The sequence below is a fragment of the Salvia hispanica genome, chromosome 5, assembly GCF_029641045.1.
Source record: "Salvia hispanica isolate PSC_SH4W2 chromosome 5, Shi_PSC_v1, whole genome shotgun sequence".
NCBI classification, from domain to species: domain Eukaryota; kingdom Viridiplantae; phylum Streptophyta; class Magnoliopsida; order Lamiales; family Lamiaceae; genus Salvia; species Salvia hispanica.
Genome location: NC_142696.1, coordinates 3,064,541 through 3,090,602, shown reverse-complemented (window position 1 = coordinate 3,090,602; position 26,062 = coordinate 3,064,541). Strand labels below are relative to the sequence as shown.

The 26,062-nt window shown below is 36.2% G+C and overlaps 5 protein-coding genes across 7 annotated transcripts; 4 read left to right on the top strand and 1 right to left on the bottom strand.

Annotated features, from left to right (window-relative positions):
• Nucleotides 1-4,030: 4,030 nt before the first annotated feature.
• Nucleotides 4,031-5,095, top strand: NAC090 (NAC domain containing protein 90). The gene is made up of 3 exons (XM_048088292.2): nucleotides 4,031-4,271; nucleotides 4,358-4,641; nucleotides 4,742-5,095. The coding sequence occupies exons 1-3, from the start codon at nucleotides 4,109-4,111 to the stop codon at nucleotides 4,853-4,855; spliced, it is 561 nt and encodes a 186-aa protein (XP_047944249.1). The 5' UTR covers nucleotides 4,031-4,108; the 3' UTR covers nucleotides 4,856-5,095.
• A 4,936-nt stretch (nucleotides 5,096-10,031) lies between these two features.
• LOC125191150 (casparian strip membrane protein 2-like) lies at nucleotides 10,032-11,537 on the top strand. The gene is made up of 3 exons (XM_048088636.1): nucleotides 10,032-10,293; nucleotides 10,970-11,093; nucleotides 11,198-11,537. Exons 1-3 carry the CDS (start codon nucleotides 10,058-10,060, stop codon nucleotides 11,411-11,413), a joined length of 576 nt encoding a protein of 191 aa, XP_047944593.1. The 5' UTR covers nucleotides 10,032-10,057; the 3' UTR covers nucleotides 11,414-11,537.
• Nucleotides 11,538-12,478: 941 nt separating this feature from the next.
• On the top strand, nucleotides 12,479-16,830 carry OTLD1 (OTU-like cysteine protease family protein). 3 transcript variants are annotated; one of them, XM_048086230.2, is made up of 10 exons: nucleotides 12,479-12,644; nucleotides 13,128-13,175; nucleotides 13,270-14,169; nucleotides 14,421-14,582; nucleotides 15,044-15,121; nucleotides 15,631-15,709; nucleotides 15,811-15,956; nucleotides 16,031-16,096; nucleotides 16,176-16,350; nucleotides 16,432-16,830. In XM_048086230.2, exons 3-10 carry the CDS (start codon nucleotides 13,450-13,452, stop codon nucleotides 16,650-16,652), a joined length of 1,647 nt encoding a protein of 548 aa, XP_047942187.1. In that variant the 5' UTR covers nucleotides 12,479-12,644; nucleotides 13,128-13,175; nucleotides 13,270-13,449; the 3' UTR covers nucleotides 16,653-16,830. The 3 variants fall into 3 exon arrangements, with proteins under 3 accessions (XP_047942187.1, XP_047942186.1, XP_047942185.1); XM_048086229.2 differs by having other exon boundaries at nucleotides 13,260-14,169; XM_048086228.2 differs by having other exon boundaries at nucleotides 13,128-14,169.
• Nucleotides 16,831-17,566: 736 nt separating this feature from the next.
• Nucleotides 17,567-20,892, top strand: DCP1 (decapping 1). The gene is made up of 8 exons (XM_048084385.2): nucleotides 17,567-17,819; nucleotides 17,928-17,968; nucleotides 18,138-18,187; nucleotides 18,535-18,679; nucleotides 19,265-19,321; nucleotides 19,393-19,516; nucleotides 20,058-20,525; nucleotides 20,671-20,892. Exons 1-8 carry the CDS (start codon nucleotides 17,661-17,663, stop codon nucleotides 20,728-20,730), a joined length of 1,104 nt encoding a protein of 367 aa, XP_047940342.1. The 5' UTR covers nucleotides 17,567-17,660; the 3' UTR covers nucleotides 20,731-20,892.
• Nucleotides 20,893-21,129: 237 nt separating this feature from the next.
• Nucleotides 21,130-26,017, bottom strand: LOC125187750 (uncharacterized). The gene is made up of 14 exons (XM_048084384.2): nucleotides 25,657-26,017; nucleotides 24,836-25,002; nucleotides 24,436-24,539; nucleotides 24,293-24,359; nucleotides 24,070-24,162; nucleotides 23,831-23,995; nucleotides 23,608-23,748; nucleotides 23,446-23,523; nucleotides 22,911-23,023; nucleotides 22,751-22,811; nucleotides 22,481-22,648; nucleotides 22,150-22,251; nucleotides 21,690-21,779; nucleotides 21,130-21,478 (listed from the first exon to the last, which is right to left on the bottom strand). Exons 1-14 carry the CDS (start codon nucleotides 25,949-25,951, stop codon nucleotides 21,416-21,418), a joined length of 1,707 nt encoding a protein of 568 aa, XP_047940341.1. The 5' UTR covers nucleotides 25,952-26,017; the 3' UTR covers nucleotides 21,130-21,415.
• Between the last annotated feature and the right edge of the window lie 45 nt (nucleotides 26,018-26,062).

Below are 26,062 nucleotides of genomic sequence, written 5' to 3'. Positions count from 1 at the left end.
AGCTTATAGTCGAGCCTGAAGAGGTCTTAGCTACCCGTTCCATCTTGAATAAGGGTAAGGACCAAGAACAAGTTCTGATTAAGTGGCGTCATTTATCTGCCGAGGATGCTACATGGGAAGCTCTTGCGGAGTTGCGGAGTAGGTTCCCTCAAATCCTACTTGGGGACAAGTCAGGTCTTGAAGGCGGGAGGGATGATGAGTCTCAAAAGTTCTCTACCGAACATAGGCCGACACCGAATAAGGAAGCCCTTCGTCGAGGCACGAGGGTGAGGAAACCATCATGGAAGTTAAGGGAGGCTGTATGAGAATATGCCTAAGTTGGTCCTTGAGTCACCATTCAAACGAAGAGTCACCAATCAAAAACGAAGAGTCTCTTTCTTTTAAGCAATGCATCTTTTCGTTTGAACCATTGTGTCTCTTTCTTTTCTATTACTATTTAAACCATTGTAGTTTCACTTGGAAGATATAAGAAATATTTATTAAATTAGCAGCAAGTTACGCTCTTCTTTACCTGTTTACTTCAATTGATTAAACTGATTTTCTTCGGTTCCAACAGAGTGAAAGCTTTGAGCGATCTTATCAAAGAGGTAAACTGCCTTTCTAGTTTTTATATACGTACATCATTGGTAGAGATAGCTGTTCTACCTTTTGCTATTTCAATTCCTTTCTACTTTACTAATTGTTACTTACTGGATTTATTTTTTTGTTGTAGCAATGGGAAGTTCTGACTTTTATGTGTCCTTATTCTTTAAGCTTCTATCATCTTAATTTTGCTAAGACTTAGATTTATGTGTCCTTATTCTTTAAGCTTCTGATCTTGGCATGTTGGCATAAATTTGTCCTGCTGTTCTTTGAATGTAGGAGAACAGCCTCGTATTCCTCAGACTTGTAAAGGTTTGAAGCATTCTAATCTCTTGATTATCTGTCTAATTTAAAGTGATAAATACTGATGGTTTCGGTAATACTTATCTCCTGATTTTCTGGAATCGTCCAGTTTGGCTCCCGTTGACATTTAATGCTGACTTTTATACTGATGGGATTTGTGATTTGCAAGATGTGGGTGGACCTTTGGTTTCCAATTTTCCGTAGGCATGCATAGAATAACTATAATGCTGACTTTTATGCTGGTGGGATTAATGATTTGCAAGCTGTGGGTGTGCCCTTTCTTGTAAGGGCACCCACCCAGTCCATGTATCTAGTTGGATATGTCGGTGTCAGCTTTTCAAATCTACTGATATTCAAACATGCTTATTTTTGTACTGATTATTGCTTAGAAATGTCTCACTTGGTAAAGAAAATTCAAAGCCGTTTACTTTTTGATACACCTATGTCTTCTACCATGCTTTGAAACAGTTTGTATTGTTGTAAGACTTTGGGTGTAACTCTAATCATGCAGCTGCCATTGTTGTTTACCATTTTTGTGGTAATAACACAAAATTAGGAGAAGAAGTGCCTCTGGTTGTCTGATAAGTGTAGGGACATGTCAACTCATTGATGATTAATTAGGTAGGGAACCTGAATTATAGACCTGTCTTGATTTACCTTAAGAAGTTGGTGGCATTAGTAAACCACTTTCGACCCGTCTCCAAAGTGCTAAGATTGCACCGTGTCTCGTGATTATCCATCCCATCCCACCCCTCTATGACTAATTTAATCCAAGATAAAGTCTACTTTGACTTATCATCGTAGCGAATGCCACCTTTTTGGATTAGTTGCGGACTTGTGGGTAGTTAGGCCTCGATGGTTTGATTGCTTTCTTGCGGACATTTGCTATTTTACCTTGTTTATTTCCCTCTTTGATCAGGGAAAGGATAAGTTGTTTTGCTATTGATGAGGTCTATAGTTTTGCCCTGAGCTGAAAATACCTAAGGTAGCAAATTTGCCAGGTCAGCAATTTTGCTAATTTTCTCATTAAATAGTAAGAAAACCATACTTGACTTGTGCTGTCTTTGCCTTTATTTGATAGTATATCATTTATACATATTTATCACATTGTATTTAGTCTAAGAAAACCATACCTGACATTTGTATACTTTCTCTATCCTAAGCTATTTAAGTTGTATTACTACATTTTTGTCACAAGTTACTAAAGTTATTTCTCTTTTCGGTTAAAAAAAATTCTCTCTTATATTATTCTACTTACACTTGACTTTAAACCGCCAATTTCTTAAATCCCATGCAAAAACAGAACACCTCAAGTAACTTGGAACAGATAAGGTGGTGCTACTTGCTTATAATTTTAGCAGAATAAAACCGAACTTGCAGATACTCTCGGTCTCTATTCAAGTGATTGTCATTTTCTTTATTCTTTTTTTTTACAAAAATCATTTTAAAATCTCTAACTTTATTTATTTTTATTTTTATTTTACTTTATATCTTTCTTACTTTGTTCTTTCTCTACTTAACTTACCAAAGACCACTTTTGTAACAAAAAAATCGTTAACTTAACGTGGAACAGAGAGAATATCTTTTATCTTGAAGACTTGGGGATATGCAATATTGGTCCAGGAGTAAGTCTTTTGCGTGACAAAGTTCTCAATGGTGCGCGACTGACCTTTGATTCTTCCTACATAAATGATAAGTGTAATTCGCTATAAATGTGGTGAAAATAGTTGATTCAGACTATTGTTAAAATCAGTGGTAAATTCACAACTTTACTGATCAAGTCAAGTCGTCTGATTTATTCTCAACAAAATCTCTTTGTCGCAGTATATACTGACAGAAAGATTAATGTAAACATGCCCACTTCATAAATCCAACCATATTGGTTGACAGTCGATAGATATAATTGCGACTACCATTCATTTGTAGTGGGTTAATTAATCCCCAACAGCAATTTTGGGTCTTCGTATAATTATATTTTTAGGCTTAATTCAAATCCTATCTTGATTATGCTTCATTATTTTTGTACTATATTTGCTCTTCTATTGTACCTTTTCCCAATATCCGAAAATTATACTCCCTCCATCCTATAGTCCTACTAAATACTAGTACTACAAAACATTTGTGTTTTGGCATTAGATTTTATATAGTGGTTTTTTTATGTTGAGTGGGGAAAAAATAGTAAAAATAAATAAATATTATACTCCATATTTAATGGGACACATGAAATATTGAAAATCTCTGATTTAGTATCGCCTGAGATGTGTCGCCTTCTCATATATCATCTGTGCTAATTTTCTAATATTATACACAAGCGGGTAGTGATAAAATGAAAACTTATATACTGTACAAACTCAAAACTACTCAACATAGCTTCAACACTGTTTCAATACAATATCAACACAGTATAAAATTTCAAGATTTTAATGTCAACACAGTATCAACACAATATCTACACAACATCAATCATTGACTACCGTTGAAATTCTGTTGACATTTTCCTGTTGATGTTTTTTTGTGATCTGTTGACATTTTTCAATGGTTCAGATCATAGTTTTGAATTTGTACAATATTTAGAGTTTTCATTTAATCACGTTCACTACACAAACAAGCTATATTTATATTGATGTTGTCACGATGACAACGAAAGCAAGAAATAATATTGTTAGGAACCGAATTATTCTAGTACGGAGTATTTTTTACATACATTTATATATTTTAATAATACTATACTACCTAACTATTAATGGTAAATTTCCCTCCTAGACTATTTTAGCAGCCATTGTTTTCTTGCTAAGATTTAATATATATTGACATTGTGATGAATTTAGAATAATTAATTGCTATGTCGTCTTTATTCTTCTTCTTAATTATAGTACATATAAAAAGAAGTGGTAGTCTGAGTGCTAAGTCATCATTGATAAGTGATGTTAACATTTTTCTATTATAATTAAGCCATTTTCTCAGTTTAAGTGGGGTATACTATATAGTTGACCCATTCATTACTTTTTTTTTGTAATAAATCCTTCTCCCCCAAATTAAATTAAATATAAAAATATGATTGGACAAATGTATCTCTATTTTCTCCCCACACCGCGTGACATGATTCATTATCCCCTTATTTTCCAATTTAACACGCAACTAATCCCACCTATCTCATAACTATATAACATATCCCATCCCCAAAAACCCTAAACTATTAAACCCAACCAAAAATTAAAAAAACATGGAAGAAATGGCAATGGGGTTTCGATTCTTCCCAACCGAAGAAGAACTCATCTCATTCTATCTCAACAACAAGCTCGAGCTAGAAGAGGACAAGGCTAGCAACATTCATCGTGTGATACCGATCCTCGACATCTACCGCCTCGACCCGTGGCAACTCCCGTGTACGTGTAATTAATGACATCATCAGTATACACGCGACACTGGCCAATTTGTTTTTCTAATTATTACTTCATTTGAATCTTAACAGCTCACTGCGGGGAGCTGTGCCACGGGGACACGGAGCAGTGGTTCTTCTTCATGCCGCGGCAGGAGAGGGAGGTGCACGGGGGGAGGCCGAGCCGCACCACGGCCTCCGGGTACTGGAAGGCAACCGGGTCCCCGAGCCACGTGTATTCTTCGGAGAATAAGGTGATTGGGGTGAAGAAGAGCATGGTGTTCTACAAGGGGAAGGCTCCCACGGGGAGGAAGACTAAGTGGAAAATGAATGAATATAGGGCTATTAAGGAAGACCCTACTAGCTCAACGCCTATGGTATGAATTCGGTCAATTCATTTATAAAAAATAAATATTGTGTCTATTTATATGATAATGCGATTTTTAAATTTATTTATTTATTTATTTGAAATTGCAGTTGAGGCACGAAATGTGTTTGTGTCGGGTTTATGTCGTGTCGGGGAGCTCGAGGGCGTTCGATCGGCGCCCTACTAGCGTGGGGGAGACCTCTTCAGCCGGAGTTGTGAAGTAAAATCGTGTAGCGATTTTAGTATAGTTTGTGGCGTTAACAAGTTTTATTTCATGTTACTAATTACTGAAAATGTGGGGTTTAATAGAAAATGATTTAGAACAGTGCTTATATACACGTTGTACATTAATTAATGCAAGGAAATTGTCGTCTATTAAAATTAGTTACAGTAATTGTGGTAAGTTTCTCTCTTTAATAAAGTTAATCCCATTTTTTCACTATCTAAAGCACATTTTCTCTCTATTAGTAGTATTATTTTACTTCATCAGTTTTGCATTAAAAATCGTATCGTATATGAATAATTATGGACACATGTAATTTTATGATTTATATTTTTCCAGTTAATGTGTGCATGAATTCATGGCCTGATGAATTTGCTGATATCCACATATATAACTATATAAGGGTTTTGTTACAAAATTAATTAAAGAATATACGAATCTCTCATAGACACAATAAATTTAGAGCATTTAATTATATTAATTGGTTTGATTAAACACTATTAGAGAGTGTATATGAATTGGAGGAATACACACCCATTTCAAGAGGTTAAACAAATATTGCAGTGTGGATTGTAGATAGTGCAAAATCCTCGTGCTTGACTTTATGTTGCATATAGGTCAACATTAATGTGGGTTTAATTGAAATTGAGAATAAAATAATAACAGCAATAATAATTGTGGAAGATTGCATATTAAATGGGGCAAATGAGCTGAATCTTGTCATTTTCTATGGTAGAGCAATCGCTATAAAAGACTTGGTCATCACTGTCAATTTATTATTTACATTACTAAAATTGTTCAGTTAACTGTCAAACATTTAAGATTTATATATTCGATTTTTGAGAAACATAACTACCAAAATGGTACAGAAAAATCTTTAATGGAAAGCGATGTGACAAATTCCAATTCTAATTCTTAAACAAATTATTTTATCATATGTAAAGTTCAACATGTTGTATTATTTTATCATATATATGTATAGTTGTATACTCTGTGTAAATCCGTACACTTTTGAAGACTTAGAAATCATTTTGAATCGTCTCATTTATAAAATACTAAAAGATATAGTAATATTTTAATTTATAATCTTAAAATGTGTATTGTTTGAAATAAATCATAAGAATGAAATACCTACATCGGTGTATGTGAAATTGTGAATGCACGATATAACTTTATCACTATGAATCTATATTATCTCAATTCTCAGCCACTAATAATTTCCACTTGCATTTTCCTTGTAATTAGTTACAACTTTTGCACTTACATAATTTCACAAAGAATTGACTAGAAGTCCAGATCGAGACAGTTATGGTCTTTTCTTTATTTTCTTTCCATTTAAAAATAAATATATCACATTTAATCTATGTTAAAATCTTGGTTTTATATATTTTATGTTGATATTAACTAGTAGTAGTACTATTTTATAAATTGTTATTAATTGTAGTATTGATTTTATTTGAAAAAATTACTGATCAAACATCGAATTATTCCCTTTAAATTATTATGTGAAGTTGAAAGAGAAGACACATAATTAAGCTTTAATTTTGATGTAATTAGCAAAATTAGTGATGTCATTAATAATTTATAAGCTATTATATGTATACACATGAGTAGTGTGCTTATCGAAGTAGTAAAAAACAACAAAAGTGACAACAAGTATTTATTTGATGGCAGCTTTATATATTTTCAATAATTTAATTTGATAGTTTAGTCAATTTGTACATCATTATTATGAGCTAGTTATACATTGGAGTTTGCAAATGGACATCATTAACACTAAGACGAAGACTATAGTCAAACAGATTATGAAGTCGACGTCAAAATAATTTACTCCATATTTTTCTAGTTTTGTTGATTTGTTCCATCCTAATAACGTGCATTGAAAATTTCAAAGAATTGGATAGTTGAGAGTTATAGTCATGCCAACTTAAAAAAAATGTATTCATAAAGTTTACATTTTGCCTAGTTTTTTTACGATTGTCTTTTTATTTATTTTTTGTTTCCCACTGGAACATATTTTTTTAGCTAAGTTTTTTCTTTCTTTATACTCCACAATTTTAGCACTTCCAACCTTATACAATATTATCTTTAGTAGCGTCAATTTAGTAAGAGTCAAGAAATAATTTTTGACAATTTTCGATAAATTCAATAGTAGAAAAAAAGTTGAAGTGTTTTTTTATTGTTAAGACTTAAGCCCTCCACTCTTTGTAATTCCAGTATACCTTTTCACTCTCAAGCACACTTGATCTCTTTCTTTAATTATTTATTTTATTCTCTTTTTACTTATTCAATTTATTCTCTCTCCTATTTTACTTATTATATAATCTATGTGTCCAAAGAATTGCCTAACTGTAATTAGACGAAGGAATATTTATTTTTATTATGTTATTCACTCGAAATACTTTTTTTTTTATGCCAAAATAAAATCTCCATCACTTCAAAGCAATGAAGCAGTACCCCCACCATAAATATAAATATGCTGAAATCCAAATCATAAAAATAAAATCCACACAAAACTAAATAGCCTGAAAATGAAGAAGGCCCATATCGCGAATAAATCTGATGGTTGGGCCTGGGCCCAAATTTTTTTTTATCGAGAAGGCCCATATCGCGAATAAATTGAACTCCTACTATGTTGGATGGTCACAAAATGGTGGGGGAATTTTGCCCTTGAGGCCATTTAATTGATATAGCTTTAGTTTTTTATTTTTGTTTTTGAAGTAATACAATTGGTGTTTGATTGTCTGTGGTGATGACAAGAATTGGAAAGTTAATTTGTTGTGTGAAATTTGCATTTGCTTTTGTTCTGTGTTAATAGTGTTAGTACTATTTTATTTGCCAAGTGATTCTTGTGAGTGAGGGATGTTCTGTTGAATTTCAAAATAAGTGGAAAGTTGATTTGTTTTGTGAAATTAGAAGTTTCTTTTGTTCTGTGTTGTTGGTGTTATTTTGTTTGCCAAGTGATTCTTGTGATTGAGGGATGTAACCATAAAACAAAATGTGGTGAGTACAACAATCTCCATATTTATTTCTGTTGAATTTCAAAATAAGGGAAAGATAAATATGCAAAAATATTAAAGCTAGCTACTAGTACAAGCTTAGTTGATAATATGATAGCTCATGGAGATGGTGTCGTTGGAGGAAAGTCGTATGTCAAATAGGCGTTGATGGTGGTGGAGTCGAGGGCGGGTTGTAGCTTGGAAATTTGGGTATGTGGTGGTGGTGGAAGAGGTGGTCGAACAAGTGGTGGAATTGGTGGTGCCAGTGGTGGTGGTGGTGAGGTGGAGTTTCTGGAACACTTGGTGGTGGAAGAATTGGAGGAGATTGATAGGTTGGCGTTGATGGTGGTGGATTATATAACGGGATTAGTGGCGGAGTCGAGGGAGGGTTGTATCTTGGAGTTATGGGTGTGTGGTGGTGGTGGTGGTGGTGATGGTGGTGGTGGTGGTGGTGGTGAGGTGGAGTTTTTGGTACACTTGGTGGAAGAGTTGGAGGAGATTGATGGGGTGGCGTTGATGGTGGTGGATTATGTATCGGGATTAGGGGTGGAAGAGGCGGTGGATATTGATAGGTTGGCGTTGATGGTGGTGGACTATAGACCGGGACTAGGGGAGGAAGAGTCGGAGGAGAATGATGGGTTGGCGTTGATGGTGGTGGCTTATAGACCGGGATTGGTGGCGGATGAACTTTCGGTATACTTGGCGTAGGAGGGTAAACCGGAGTTGGTGGTGGAGAGTAGGTCGGAGATGGCGGTGCATCTCCGGGCAGTGGATGGAAGTAGTGATGCCAATGCCAATGCCAAATTGGCCATTTGAAGGGACAAAGGGGATTTGTTGAAGCGACAAAGCTAGGCAAGATCACAAACACTACGACAATGAGATTCAAGAAAAGACTCACAAATCTCATGGTGAAGAAGTTTGTGATGAAAGTGCAAACATTATTGAACTACATTTATAGAGGGGATTGCATTGAAGCATTGATTTCAAGAATTTATGGGAAATTTGGTGATGAAAATGGCACTTTCTGCATGGTTTTGTACAGATGTGAAAAATGGTTGAGCAAGATTGTTTTCTACTTATTTATGTTATTGGTTGTGAGGGTTTTACAGTTCATAGTTCCTATATTACAGGTAGTATTTCATTTTATAATTTGATTTTATTTGGAGTCAACTTGGCTACACCTATGTAACTGTTTTTTACCTTTGTCAACTAAAAATGGAATATAGTTTAAATGAATAGGTGACAGATACGTACTATTTATGGTACTTTGGTGGTAGTTGAATTAAGTCATATGAAAAAATTGTGAAATACTAATAAGAAATTACGATTATTTTAATAATTTTTCTATAACATTGGTGCTTTGAATCTATATATATTGTAATTGCATAATTTATTTTGCATTTCATAATGAGAGAGTGTTTCCAAATTCCAATATACTTTTCGTAATGAATAAAATAGATGATTTATGATTATGCAAGCATTTTTATTTTTTAAAATCCACCGTTTTAGTGAAAATATTAATCCAGCGAAATTAGCTTAAATGAAACCAAATATCAATATTTCAATCCTCAAAATAGACACTTCCTAAATGTATAATCTACCAGTAATTGGTAACTGTACTTTCAATTTAAAAACAAATGAAAGTTTTAATTTCATTATGCATGTGTTTAATAATTTCATTCCATTCCTCACATCATCAAAATATGTCTGGTGAAGGTACATTTGTTGGGTTATAAATCCATACCATATCGGAGAATGGAGGAAAGTTGGAAGATGTATATAATTCCCGTCCATCCTCAATTAGTTTGAGACCTTTTGAGGTCCTAATGTGTGGAATTGATTACCAGAAACATCAATTGTCGGTAATCTTAGTGTTCATGATTATAACAATCAAGTTCTACCAAAATTTCCAGAAATTCGATAATAATTCATGATATTTTTTTTATCAATAAACCATATTCAAAATTAATCATAAATATTTAGGTGGAGCAAGTTAATCAATAATCACAACTCCTCCACACATAAAAAAAAAATAACCTAATCTCATCCTATTTTCAAAAATCCATAAAAATGATTAATTAACTAATCCATCTTCAACCAAAAATATTCCCTCTCCATCAACGTTCTATAAATTCTTCACCAATTCTTCAACACAATATCTTCCAATTCTCTCTTTCATCTAATCGAATCCACAAAAAATCACGATGAATTCGACAAAAAACATATCCGAATCCAAAGCCGTCGCTTACACATCCGCAATTCCACTCCGGCAAGCTCCGTGGAAGAGAGGCGCCTCAATTTTCGACTTCATTCTCCGGCTATGCGCGGCGGCGGCCGCCCTCGCCGCCGCCGCCACCATGGGCACCACCGACGAAACGCTCCCTTTCTTCACGCAGTTCTTCCAGTTCCAAGCCAGCTACGATGATCTCCCCGCTTTCACGTAATCACACTAAGCGTTATCGTAATTTATTACTTTTATTTTAGTCGAAAACCGAAGTGCTAGCTAAATAAACAACTTTCCGAGTACATGTTTGCTCGGGAAGTTATCGAGGTATTCAGTCTCAAATTTTTTCAGACCTTTGACTTAAAATATAGTGCTCGATAAGTGGTTGAGAATATTAATTAGGGCTCGGTGATTAGCGAGCAATTTTAGTGCTCCCTAAAGCCTGTTTATTTAGTGGTAGCTTAAATTGAATGTATAGTATGTGGTTTTATGGTACGAGATTCTCTATTATATTTTGGAGTAGGTAAATATTTATGGCTGTTCAGATATATTTTCTTTAGGTTTATTTATTTGTGTATGTGTATACCATACTAAAACGATGGTACAAAATCGAATACATATACCATACTAAAACGATGATACAAAATCGAATATTTACCGATCTATTGATCAGTGCTCGGTGATATCTCAAAATTTTCTTTAGATATCATGAATGTTAATTGGTGCTCGCCGCTCAGTGATTTTTGTTAAACTCTTGATTGCCTCTTTTGTAGTAGTAGCTCGTATAGATGTGTGTGTATGATTTTATGATACGGGATTCTCTAGTGATCAGTGCATATTAATGTCCTTTTTCGTATAAAATGCTAAAACGATGGTACAAAATCGAAAATAGGTTTTTTGTGGTGGCAAATGCTATTGCTAGTAGCTACCTAGTGTTATCATTGCCTTTCTCCATTATTGGAATTGTTCGACCTCAAGCAGCGGGAATCAAGCTTCTTCTTCTCATATTCGACACGGTAATTAATTAATATTCCAATTATTATTATTATCACATTTAATCTCCTACTTTAATTAATTTACAAAAAAAAAATAGCAATTTTTAAAAATATAATGAAAGCAGGCGGTGGCGGCGTTTACGACGGCGGCGGCGGCAGCAGCGGCGGCGATTGTGTACCTATCGCACAACGGCAACTCGACGGTGAACTGGCTAGCCATCTGCCAGCAGTTCACCGATTTCTGCCAGCGTGTGAGCGGCGCGGTGGTGGCGTCGTTCATCGCCGCCGTAATCCTCATCTTCTTGATCGTGCTTTCCGCGGTGGCGCTGCGCAGCCACTGATTTTCAGGAGCTTCTTTGTTTTTCCACTTTAATTTCTTTTTATAATTTCGACATTTGTGATTGTTAAAAATCATGTAATTATTCGGAGATGCATTGAAATGTGAAAAGCTTTTCTATGTCAAAAGTTGGGTTTTTTCTACGGGCTGTGAAATTGGCAAATAATATAATAATTTTTATCTGGAATTTGTTATTTTCCACGAGTGAAAAAATTTCAGATATATTAATCGATTGAGAAACAAATGTGGAGGGTATGCTTCAAGAAAAACTATTTTCAAATATTGAAAATCTTGAAATTCTCAAAGTTGTCGGGAAATTACGAAAAAAATCTGTATTCTGATATTATTTGCCGGAATTTTTTCATTGGTGGAAAATAACACTCGAAATAAAGTTCGTGATATTATTTCATAATTACAAAGTTCGTAAGAAAAATCCAATTTTTTGACAGTAACATATTATTAGGTGTCAATATCTATTTTCTATATTATAATGTGAAGATTTAGGCACTATCATTCGACACCAGTGATTTTTTTTTGGTTAAATATTAATAAAAATAAAGTTTCTAATTTCGTTCCAAAAGTTTTAAAACAGTACCATCTCAAATTAAACAAACTTTCACACTTTTAAGTTTTAGCATTACTTTTAATTTTAGTAATTCAATTTACTTCAATCTTACGTGTCTAGGACTTGACCCATCAACTATTTTGGCTTGTGAAAATGATTTATAATTTGAATCATAAGAAATTGAGATATGAACAGAACGATGACTATAGTCAATTAGTCATATTCAATAGTTATTTTGAGAAAATATAAACTCATTTAGAATTATCCCGAGTATTGAGGAAACATATTGAGTATTTTGATTTTTGAGGTAACAAACAAATACTCCATAAAATCAAGTCACGAGTAAACAAATGGCGAAAATCAGCTGCTGCGGACACGTGCGAAATGCCACGTGGAAAAGAGATGCAAATGCAAAATAAAAGAAAAAGAAAAACTAAATTCCTTAGTCACGTGCTCTTCTTTTTATTTTTCTTCTTCTTTAAACTCAGCCTTCTATTTTTTTTCCTTCCCACAAAACTGCCCTCTGTTTCTCTCTCTATCATTCTCTCTCCACCTATACATACATATAAATTCACACACACATCTACACACACTCTCTCCGAAGTCATATTCTCGCTCATCATCGCCTTCGCAACACTGCTACAGCTATCTGATTGATCGATTGAATCAGGTGAGTGTCTCCAGCTTGGAAACGGGTCAACTCTTGGGGGGTTTGATTTCTTAATTCAGTTCATAATTAGGTTTTGTTTTTGTGATTTTTAATCCGGAAATTGCGAATCTCCAGCTCCTCGATTGATTATTCGAAGTCGATTTTATGCGTAAAATGTATGTGTGGCGATTTTTTTTTCGTGCGATTTGGGTGATGTTTCTTATTAATTGAAGGTTTACTGTATTGATGCGCGCAGTGTAATTTAATTACGTGTTATTGGTAATTCTTGGAAATTGAAATTCTTGATCACTTGGTGATTGCGGTTGGGAATTGCCTTGTTCTTGAATGGTTGATCTTGAATGATTAGTAAATGCTCTGAATCCAGTTTTTATGTGTTGATTTCTTTTGTCAAATGAATCACGACAGTTGTGTTTGTCTATTTCTTGAGGTTGAAATGTCCAGAAACTTTTACTTATGTGTTTATTTCTTTTGTTTCAATTGCAGTTGTGGAGTCTTGGATGTGATTATTCGTTATCCGGGGCTTAAGCACTGGTAAATTCTAGTACTCATTTAAAAGAGGGTTTTGTTGGTCAAGAATAAAAGGTTTGGAGGTCTAGGTCTCATGAGAATTGTCAGGGGAATGCAGAGATTGATTCGTGCTGAACAGAGCATAGCCGGCTGGAAGAATAAATCACTTACCCGTGGAATTGGTGTGACTGCTCCCAAGGCCAGAACACGTGACAAACTGAAACCTGTGAATCTCTAATTTGGGTAAAAATAAGAGGATAAAAAGTGTCTCCTTGGGTTCTCAGTGAAGAGGGTAAGTATGACTCGGATTGTAGTGCAGCGAGGTTCTTCCGGTTCATCATCATCATCATCGTCTTCATCATCATCCAACCAAAACAGATCATCAACATCACCACCTACTCCATTGTCTTCTTTGGCTCCTCTGCAGTCACAAGCTTCTCTGCAGTCACAAGCTTCTCCACAGTCACAAGCTACTGGCACTTCTTCGCAGTCACAAGCAACAGTGAAGGATGAAAATTCGGTAGAAGTGCAAGATCAGAATGTACTGGATGATTTGTCAGATCATTGTGCTGTTTCAGACAACAAAAGTGAGGATCCTTCTCCTGGAGGTTTGAACAGCAACCTGCAAGATGAAAAATTGGTAGAGGATGAGATAGTGCATAATGATGACAGTGTAGGTCCCGGAGATTTGGTTAAAGGGGTAGTAGGGATGTCGATGGAGGGGGAAACTGATGCAATGGTTGGAAGTTCTATCCAGAAGATCCCTGGAAGTTCATATCCACCACCACCACCTCCAATGCCTTCCTCAGTGAACTCGACTTTTAGGAGATCTCCATCTGCGGACCCAGTTGCAATTAGAATAGGCCCATCCAGGAGACCTGCAGCCTTGCCTGGTGTATCGATCAGATCACCGCCAACTGAATCTCGCCCATCTTCACCTCGGTCTCATTGCGAAGGTGAAGGATATAACAGTGCTGATGAGCAAAGCCAGAGCTTTTGTTTGGGCTATGATGATGCAGTGAGTTTTATTTGGTTCAGCTTTTTGAACAATTGTGTTTCATTTATACATCCTTGAGCTCTACTATTATACCTTTATACAAATAAAAATTAAGAATCTATCTACAAGTCAATGTCTTGCTTGCTGTTTTTTTTACTGTTGCATGGTTAAATTAATTCTGGTGGTCTATATGTTTATGTGTTACAACTTGCTAAATAATATTAGTTCATGTGCCAGAGTAGTGTGATAACCACTTCTTTTATCTGATACAGGAAAAAGAACGCCAATTTGTGATTGATTTAAGGCGAGTGAAAGGCTTGGAAGTGAAAAAAATGTTAGAGGATGGGAACTGTCTTTTTCGTGCTGTTGCAGATCAAGTATATGGTGATTCAGATCTATATGATTCGGTTAGACAGATGTGCATTGACTATATGGTAATTTTCTGATATTCTTTATTTTCATTAGTACACCCCTCTTGTGCTTGTGGTCAGTGCATCTCACCTAAACAGAAAATATATTTGATGAACTTTGACTGAGAAAACTCTCACTTGTACTATCAACGAAGAAGCTAGTCCTAGCTCCTAATATTTACTGAGGTTACTTCCTGAGCAGTAGTTATTTTACTAGTCTTTGACAGTTTCACCTTTCAAAATATGCGGTAATTAGGTGCTGTATCGTTTCGTAACTGTTAGTGATTGATTTTGAGCAAAACAATTAGCATACGGTGTATTTGTTTGGCTTGTTCCTCTTAAGAATATAACCATAAATATTTGTTATGACTTACATGCTTATTAATGTATTAACTGATATAGTTAACATGCAATAGTTATTTCCTAGGCATCTTTTCCTGATGTTCTCTTTGTGCATTAACCATATTATGTAAATTCTGTTGTAGGAACGGGAAAGAGATCATTTCTCACAGTTCATAACAGAAGGTTTTACTCCCTATTGCAAGAGGAAAAGAAGAGATAAGGTACAATCTTGCTAGTTGTCTCAGCATTCATATTTCACTCACCAAAAAAAAAAAAAAAAAAAAAAAATCCCCCCAACTCTAATAGTTTGGAGATCCAGCATGCCCACCTCAACCACCTACCTACTTTATGATAAAAAGGAAAAACATGATGCCTTCTATGACCCGTCGAGTCGTCCTTTCACTGAGATTCGGCCAATAATTTATTTTTTGAAACATGATCTTCAGAAACAGATAAGTTAGAGTTGCTAGAACATAGGGGTTATATATGCCTATTGGTTATGTCATAGAAATTGAGCCTCTATCATGGAGGGAACTGGCTTTTCATGTTCTCATAAATGTTAGTATGATTTGAAATAATGAAGAACCATGTCATTTTGTTTCTTGTGTATCATTTATTAATGATTGTTCGACCCAACTGGAAAGAGAACTATTGGGGAAGAAGTGGAATGACCCGAGCCTGAGTGGTTGTGATTCTTCGTAATTTGGGGTTTGTTCTTTTTGTTTTGAAGGTCTATGGAAATAATGTGGAGATTCAGGTTTTAGCAGAAATGTACAACCGGCCTATACATATCTATTCCTACAGCACAGGTGATTTATATGCATTTTATGATTTTTAATTCAGACTTTCTATGTTATATAAGATCCCTTCTTGTTAGTCTAGCAATTAAATCATTATTTATGTGATGTAGAACCTATAAATATATTCCACCGAAATTACCAGACCGACGAGCCCCCAATTCTGCTAAGCTACCACCGTGGAAATCACTACAATTCTCTTGTTGATCCACTTAGGCGGACCATTGGTGCTGGGCTTGGATATAGTTCCCTTCGAGGGGTAAGTGTGTGTTTTTGAACATTCCTTCATACGCCGCATCCTCATGCTCGCCGCTTTTGGTGTTAATCCAACAGACGGACATTGATGCGGGTAAGATAAAGGCAGCAATCAAAGCTCAACAGGATCAACAAATTGATAATGTAAGGATGTAACATCTCTAAAGAATGGAACAGTCATCTGTACTCTGAAACTGACTAACAGATTTGTTTCATTCGGTAGGCACTTCTTGCTGAGGGACGCTTCTACTCGGACATTGAGCTGACTGAGAGGGAAATGGAACGCACGGTGATGGAAGCTTCAAGGGCAGAGTATCTAGCCAGTAATATGTTCAAGCAACAAGTCGGTCCTATGGGGTCCTCGACTTCTGGAGCCGAACCCTCATCCTCTGCAGCAAGTGAGTGCTTACTGAAAAGGCTTGGACAATTATATAAATTCTTTGCAATGAGCTGAACTTGTAACCTTTTTGTCTTGTCAGGAGCATCCGGAAGTGTCTCCAGGCAGGAGGGAGAGCGGGATCAGGGGTCCAGCCCAGGCCTGAGCAGCAGCAGCATGCAGGTGCTGCTATCTATGGGGTTCAGCTATCTGCAGGTGGTCGAGGCGTTTAGCATTTTTGGAGACGACGTCGATTCCATGGCCTGTTACCTGATTGAAACGAGCAGTAGTGGCAGAAATAAAGGCAAAGCAACCGAGAAATAAGAATGATGCAGCAGAGCTTTAGTCAGACTCTTTAATCTCATTTGCCAACAGCTTGTGGAATTTTGAACTTGCTCTGCTTTTTTTGGTTGTTTTCAATATGAGAAATACTCGAACCACAAAATGGGAATCTGCTATGCTTATCTTCCTTTAGCCATTCAAAAGGTCCTGTTTTAGAGCATGCTTCTATTGATTCACTGTTTTGTGTGCGCTGTGTGTATGTGTGTTCGCTTGTTGTGTTTCAGTCTCGTATTTTATTATCTTCGATATAATATGAGATTGGCATGGTTCAAATTTTATTTCGAACTTATAAGGATTTTTCTCTTGGCAAAACTAAGATATTGCCATGTCCTTAAATAATTACTATTTGAAAATTAGTGAAGTACTATTTAAAAATTAGTACTCCCTTCGTTCCCGATTAAGAGTCATATTTTGACCGGGCACGAGTTTTAAGAAATGTAAAGAAAAGTTGATTGAAAAGTTAGTAGAATGTGAGATCCATTTTTTTATATTAGTTTTATAATAAAATGTTAGTGAATTGAGTTAGTGGAATGTGAGACCTACTTACTATTTATGGGAAAAATGAAGTGTGATTTTTAATTGGAGACAGACTGAAATGGAAAAGTGTGACTCTTAATCGGGGACAGAGGGAGTATATTTTTGTAACTACTATACTTTTATTTAACTAAAATTAATTAATAAATTTAAAACAATTTCGTTAATATAGCAAAATGGATAATAATGTAAGAAAATCTTCTAATGTAATTTTTTTTATAAACATTTACAAAATATTTGTGTTATGGAATAAGGAGAAAACTCAAATTGGAAAAAAAAAATAAAAATAGCGGAATGACCGATATACCCCTAACCCAACTTAACCGACTTTAACAAAGCCTGCTAATTGAGAAAATCTATTTTCACAAGAGTAGAATTTAGCTCTGCTGCAAAAAATAATCTAGGGCTCTCTCTCTCTCTACACACGCAAGGAGGAGTGAGATAGTCCCTGAAACGATGTCGCAGAACGGCAAATTGATGCCCAATCTCGACGAGAAGACCACCAAAGTCCTCAATCTCACGGTGCTGCAGCGGATCGATCCCTTCGTGGAGGAGATTCTCATCACCGCCGCACACGTCACCTTCTACGAATTCAACATCGACACTAGCCAATGGGTACGCTGTCTGAATACATTACTCCAGCAGCTCTTCAATTTGATGATTCGTTTAGGTTAGGGGTTTCTGTGTTGTTAATTTTTGTGATTGTGGATTTTGTGTTGGCAGAGTCGGAAGGATGTGGAGGGTTCGCTTTTTGTCGTTAAGAGGTGAGGCGTTCGTTGTTTCAGTTCCGTTTCCATTTTCTGGTAGATTGAATTGATTTAATAGGGTATTTGAATGAAATTTGTTGTTTTTTTTGTGTTGGTTGGGGGATTTTGTGAGTTTGTTGTTTAATTCTGCTTGTTATTTGATGTTTGGGGTTTTTTGTTTGTTCAGGAATACCCAGCCTAGGTTCCAGTTCATAGTAATGAACCGTCGAAATACTGGTTAGTCACTGATTTTATCTCATTCTGTAATTACTTGGGGTGCAGAGGGGGGGTTTTTGCTTCTAGTCTTTTAAAAATATCTTTAATCTTGGTTTTAGATCTGTATGCTTATATATTAGTACTAAGTTTTTTGATGTATAACAAATTGGACTAGTTGTGTTTTCAGAATTAGAGTTCTCAATATCATGCTATACAAGAGTGATTGACAAATATAGGATCTCCATTTATACGATTCAGTGACCTGTCTGATAAATAATCTTGTAGTAATATTATGCAATAGTTTAACTTTTTAAGCTTACCATAGCTATATTTGGATGCTTAAGGCCTGTATTTTCTGTTTTAAGCAGATAATCTGGTGGAGAATCTCTTGGGAGATTTTGAGTATGAAGTCCAGGTTCCATATCTTCTATATCGAAATGCTTCACAAGAAGTAAATGGAATCTGGTTTTACAATGCACGTGAATGTGAAGAGGTTGCGAATTTGTTTAGCAGGTGTGATATCAAATACTATTTGCTAGTGTTTTTGTTTGCATCTGTTACTGTGTAACTCCATAGAGTATGGTTAACATGCTAACTTATAAATATTTGTTCTGGTTTTATTATGAAAGGAACTATGTAGCTGTCTTGGGACATTTATCTAACTGTTTTTAGTTATATGCTTATTATGGATTGTCTTGTAATATTGTCTCATCACTAACTTGGAGTACAGTGCGACTAGCCCACATGCGTGTATTTTCTTAATGGTATTGAACAGTAGCTTATTCCCCCTGTACTTATTTGGTTAGTGTAGTAACTAAATGGAAAAAATGAGAAATTATTAGATTAGAGTATTGATTTAGGAGCATGTTGTTGGAAAATGCCGTTTCAAAAATTTGTTGACTCTAAGGCTCTTTACCATGAAATGTTTACATTATATATATGTTCTCCTGCGCGAGAAATGCACTCTAGTGTTGATGCATGTGTATGGGTTAGGGGAAAGTTTTATTGGCTCATGTTGCCCATTCCTCAGGGCTCAGGGTGACTATTTTCTTATCTTTGTCTGCCTTATCATGTTAATGCTCTGTTTCCTTTTTCTAGGATACTTAATGCATATTCAAAGGTGCCTACAAAGTCCAAAGTATCTTCTGTGAAAAGGTAATTCATGTTTATCTGTTCAATTCCTATTGACCATTGAGGTGCCTACTAAGTCCAAAGTATCTTCTCAGTGAATTTGAAGAACTAGAAGCAGTTCCAACACTGGCAGTAATGGATGGTCCCTTGGAGCCAACATCTTCCAATGCTAATGCAACAGAGGTTTCTGAGGATCCTTCTTTTACAAACTTCTTCAGTGTACGTTTTCTTTATCTTTATAAATTCCCAATGTTTGCTGAGTTTTGAGCATTGGGAAATAGGGATTAGTTTAGACTTAATGAGTAAGCAATTTAACACATTTCTTTTTGTTGTGTCTTTGATTAAAAGATGTGAGAGAACTAGTTTTAACCATGAAATACTTCAAACATATTTCCGTATGTCTTTCAACATGTAAGCGAGCTAGCAGCATCTTCTAACCAGGTAGGTGTAGACAGTGTAGTTGAGAGATAATTTTATTTTAAATTGGGGACATTTGTTTTATTTTAAATCTCAAATTAGTCTCTTTAGAATATTTTCAAGTTTTATGATTCTTTGGTCAACATAACTCGCCACTCGGGATCAAGAATCCCTCTGTAGTGATACAAAATTGAGAGTTAATTCTTCATATAATTTAAAGACTAATCTTCTAATTATATATTTAGTTTCAGTATTAGAGATAATTTACCTAACAGTTATTGAAATGACCCATGTGTTGAAACATATGGGGATAAACTTGACTGTGGAAGTTATAAATTTGCAGAACACTATGAACATAGGATCTGCTCCAAATACAGCAATTTCAGGACAGCCTTTCAACCCTTCAGCAACTGCTATTCCCACATCCCATCCACAGAATGTTACTCTGCCCACTTTGGCAACTGCTCAGCCACCATCTAATTTATCTGCTTCTACCCCTATAATGTCTATTCTTGAAAATACTGAACGTACCACATCACAACGCTCAACTGATCTGGTGAAACCATCAACCTTTTTCGGACCTCCCCCTTCCTCTTCTGGACTGGTAATACCTCCCGTATCATCAACGGTGCCAACTGCACCTCCATTGAATCCTCAAGGAAATTTACAGAGACCTTATGGTGCGCCATTACTCCAGCCATTTCCACCACCAACACCCCCACAATCACTCACTCCAACTACTCCTACACCAAATTACGGGCCAGTTATCAGCAGAGAAAAGGTTCGGGATGCACTTCAATTGCTTGTTCAGGTATGCATTACGATTCACAGATCTCTTTTTACTAGCAAAGTTCTTCCATGTGCCTTGTAGATTATATCTGCAACAATACTATAGTGGAGGGGGTTTTTGTCTGTTCCCTTCTAACACCCGAATGGTCGGGTATTTGTGCTCGCAGGACAATCAATTCATCGACATGGTTTACAGAGCGATGCTTAGTTCACACCAACAGTCATGATATAAGTCTGCTGCTTGAATTTCCATATCCTGCCTTAATATCAGTAGAAGGAAAGTGTACAAGTCGTTGTTCATTATGTAGTTTTGAACGTACCATAAATGTTCCTATACAATCCTTGTATAGAGCTTGCGTTATTTAATAGCAGTATACTAGTTGTTTTTATGCGCTACTTCCTTTTTACATCGTCTCGTTTTCACATTTTGATCAATACTTATTACCTTTGTTAGCTCCCAAAATTGATTCCAACCATGTTAAGTCAAAAATGTTGGTCTTAAGAACGTTGGTTTTGATAACGAGTGATTGCTCGTTTCCAACCGTTACTTCCCAACTTGAGAATGGCACACTTCCAAAGTCTTAGAACTTGTAGTGATGAAATAGTTTGGTGTTAAAAAAGAAAAATAACATGAAAAATATCTGCTCCATTTGCATCAAAATAGTCTAAAACAAAAATATTGAGCACAAAGTTGTTACATGCGAGCTCCTGGATTTCTGTGTGAACAAAAAATTTCTACCTTAGTAGTCTATCCCCTAAAAGAAACGATTGAGGGACGAATTAATGAGGGATGCAAAATATGCCGGATTGCTCTAAGGCGTGAACCGTGGAGTGAGCTCTGCAGCTCCTGTCTGAGATCTATGCCGCATTAATCAAACTATGAAAGGAACAAACTGCCGGGATTTAACCAAGTTAAACTGACTTCACTTTGCGGGAGGTGGGGCGACGGAATAGACTGATCAGATCATCAAGACCCTGCGGAAAATATATGAAATCAAATCAAATCAAATCGAGAGCGAGCCCAAATCTACAACAATCTGACAAGGTAAGCAAACGAAATTAGTTTAACCCAAGATATGGTCGTGTTTCTTGTTATCATTCGAGTTATGTCGATTTGTGCTCTATTTTGTGTCAGATGTCTTCGAATTATAAGATGTTTGGGTGGAGAAAGACGAGGCTGGCTTACCCTTGTAGTTATAACCAAAAAACTGAATAGAGTAATAAGGTAAGACCCGAGAACCAGCAGCAGAAGTAAGTCGAATGTCACACTTGCAACCTGCAACAAGGAGAGTAATTATGATCAGCAGATTTTCACAGAAATAGAAAAGAACATCGTATAATGCGGGGACTGGGAATGCTGCCTATAAAGTGACTTAGGATGCTATGTGCACAACTGGTCACGGGACTATAAATGCTATGTTTGGAGGCAGAAGTTCCCGATGAAAGTAAGTACCGTAAAAATGGAACATGGATGGCAACAAATGTTCTTTTGCTTGCAATATTAACCAACATAGGAAGACATGACCTCAAGAGAGAAGAAAATAACAAGAATCGGGAGAAGAAAGTTCCAAAGTGGCGGTGTGGTTTTTCAATAGTGATGATCAATATGGATTAGTGAATGAGATTCCAGACTTTCAGATTGGCACCTGATAGATGTGTAAGCTGCCGCTTGTTGAGTCGTAAAAAGTAAACATCCCATCAAGTACTTCATGTTGCACTCTCACGTCAGCAGTGTGATCTTCCAATTCCTATCAGAAATTTTTGAGCAGCAGTTATAAGTGGATGTCCTATAAGAAAGGACACGATACCAACAAAAGTACAAACGACAATTTGCAAGGAACAATGCAACCATGAACTGCTCTTTGAAGTAGAAAAATATACACCACTAGTTCTGATTAGTTGATGAAAACAATTGAAAATACAGATCATGTGTGTTTGACAAGGAGTCAATGTAAATTAGACTAGAGTGATATATACCTTTTTCAGTGCCATGATAAGAGGATCATTCTTGGAAAGGAATGGAGCCACTCGAGGTGTTGTTGACAAATATAGTAACCATGAACGTATGTAAGAAGGATTTACTGCTAAGCTACTATCATCTGCAAATACATCAATGTTTTTGCCCTCCTGGCCATAAATATGCCTCTGTTAATGAGAAATAAACATTTGTGAGAGAACTGAGAAAATATTACAATCACCTCAATAGAAAAATAAAATTCAAGCAAAAACTAGCTACAAGGGTCTTACTGCAAGACTTTCAGCAACTAATTTTGCACTTCTGATTATTGAATCTTCATCAACAGAATTCCTGCAGAGGTGACCAGGGTTGACTATAGAATGATTCATACAAAAAGGAGTTTTAAATTCAAAAAGAAAAATAAGTGATTCTCATTCCTCGAGTAACAACCTGGTATCTGACAGACCTCCAACACTTTCTAGAAAATCAGGTGCAACAGAAAGCTCAGACAGTGTAGCTGCAGTAACTCTCAGCCTCGAAAATTGTTCATGCTCCCACGCAACCTAGAATCATAAACAGCTTGAGCATATAAAACCTCGGAAATTGAGATGAATAGAGAAACAGATCAGCAAAATAATTCATCTTTTAAAGATAAAGACAAGCCTCTTGTGTCCTACTGCTCACTGAAACATAGCAGTCAAACTCATAAAAAAGCACAAAATTACTAATTAAGATTTTACACCCATCACACAAAAAATAGAAGTATAAAAGGTGCAAGTTAATTGACCAGCCACAAGGCAATATCAGGAATGTTTAAGCTGACACAAGAAAAAAGCACACTTCATCTTAGAACACTACAAACAATTTTTTAGATCATTGTCTGAATAAATAAAAGGCTAGTCAAATATAACTCACATAGACAAGTCTTATAATATTTTCAGTACGCATATTTAAAATCTTGCAGTTTGGATCTGATGTTACCTACCCGAGGATTAGAAATGTTAATCTTCTTGTGCTTCAGCCCAACTTTAATCCCAAGTTCTTTAGACACACTAGAGAAACCCTGCAACAGTGCATTTGTAAATAATGCAGGAAGCACTTGAGCAAAGAACAGCTGTTAATCCCTGTCTTATTCTTAGAGCCATACCTCAAATATTTGTTTAATGTAGGCATTCTCTGGAGGCTTAGACACATGGAGATATAACTCATTGTGGATAGAACCAATGCTATTCAAGCAAATAGAATAATCAATTGTCTCACGCAAGCGTTGATCCAACCCATGGAGCCACTAAAACGGTGAGGTAAAATGTCAGAATATTATAACAATGATCCAAGTGTATAAAAAAGGGAATAAGGGGAGAAGTAAGCACCTTATGAGTCCCATTGTAGTTATAAGGCCCTCCAGATGTCAGTGCAAAGAGTAAATTATACCTTCCTCTTGTCTTAGGATTTGAATATAAAATTGAGAACAATCTAGCTATTTCTAGGAGTGCTACAACACCACTTCCATTGCTGTCACTTCCCACAGATAATCCCTGTTAGCATAGAGATGCATAATTAGATACCGAGCTTCGAGCAACAATCCGATTTAAGTAGGAAAGAGATTTACTGGTGCGGCCCCAAATGTATCGTATGATGCCACTACAGCTATGGTAGGAAGTTGATTTGAATCTCCATCAGCTCTCAATCCTGGCAGCCAACCCTGAAAAAGTAAATATTTGAAAAGCTTACAAATAAGTTGAAGTCACAAGGGTAGCTCAAAGACACATCAAACAAGCCACCAAGTTCATGCCCTAGATACCCCAATATAAAATATCAGGAAAAACTAGAACCTGGATATTTGATACAGTTGGAGACACAATTTTCTTAGGTTCAGGTGCAGCAACAACAAGCTTGTATCTGAAACATGTTAATAAAGGAATCAGCTACGATAAGATTATTTGAAAAGGATTCCCCAACAAATATATCAACTAACCCGCCAGTTGTGGCAGTCGCCAGCTGACCAGTAGCATCATTCTTCTTGACATCAGCTAGGACAGCATTGACATGGTCATCCTCAAAACCGAAGTACACAGGATACTGAAAATTGTGATAATTATAATCAGGCAACAGATAATTGCTGAAAATTAGAAAGTAATTTATTAAACATTAAATCAATTAATCAAATAACAAATAGCTACAAACATGTTAGCAAGAAGCTAAGCATGTGATAGAAAACCTCCCTGGCCTTTCAGACACAAATTTATTTTGTATGTACAAGCTAAACTGAAACTTCATTTTCTTCCATCGAATGAAGAAGTAGAGAGATGAAAAACATGAATTTGATCAAATAAATACATGTTACATAAGTACATCAAGTAATCTATTTCACTCACAGGGATGCTTGCATGTATAAGCAACCGTTCCAGATCAAGCAACACTTCCTTAATGCCTACCGCAGGAGCATGACCTGCTTCATCCTTGCCACCTAACATCTGTGGATTGAGAACCTGGGGGAGTAGAAGCAATAAACCACCTAATGGCTTCTTCTCCTCAATATATTCTGCAATGATAAGTACAAATAAAGAAATAGGTTACAGCAGTATGATTAACGAATCAACTGCAGAAGTAATTGTACATTTTTGGCGAGGATTGTGATAAACACAACCAATACTAAAGCATGTGTGGTTATTCAGTTACAATGTGCTGGAGAAAAGGAGCTAATGCGCCATTTAGGAATTGAGATTTCAAGTAGATTTAGTCAAGTAAGAAAACAAAATAGTTAAGTAAAAATGAATTCAACTAAACTGCAGTTTCATCCTAAACTAACGCCTAGAACTTCCAGATTTTCTGGATTGTTCAAGTATTCAATCACTAATGAATGTGTGGTTATCCAGTTACAATGTGCTAGAGAAAAGGAGCTAATGCGCCATTTAGGAATTGAGATTTCAAGTAGATTTAGTCAAGTAAGAAAACAAAATAGTTAAGTAAAAATGAATTCAACTAAACTGCAATTTCATCCTAAACTAACGCCTAGAACTTCCAGCTTTTCTGGATTGTTCAAGTATTCAATCAACTAAATCATCCAAAACATACAACCACATAATTCCACCGAGAACAACAATTCTGAATTCCATAACCTCGAAAATAGAGCATAACTGCTTCGTAATGAATAGAAAAACAAGCAAAAAAGCACGAAATGCAGGAAATTAGCGACCTCTGATGAAAGTGAGATTCAAATCGCGGACGGGGAGTATTAGGACGGTGCGCGAGAGATCGGCAGCTGCGCCAGCTGCGGCGGAGGAAGAGAAGAGAGAAGACGCGGCGTGGTGGTTGAGAGCGGCTAGTCTGGATCCAAACGGCACGCCGGCCAGATCGTACTGCACGAGGCGGTAGACGTCTACGACGGCGATGGCGTCACAGAGCTCGGCGCACGCCATGACTATAATCAGCAGCGCAATTGCCGACGAGTACACCGGCTCCACCAACGCCGACGACTGAGATTTCGCCATTGGTAGAGGTTTTGGAGCTTTGATCTGAAAGAGTGTGGGAAGTCTCTAGTCTATTTAGTCTTTATGTGTGTGTTGTGGGAGAGATTTTTTTTGCCATTAATATTTATTAAT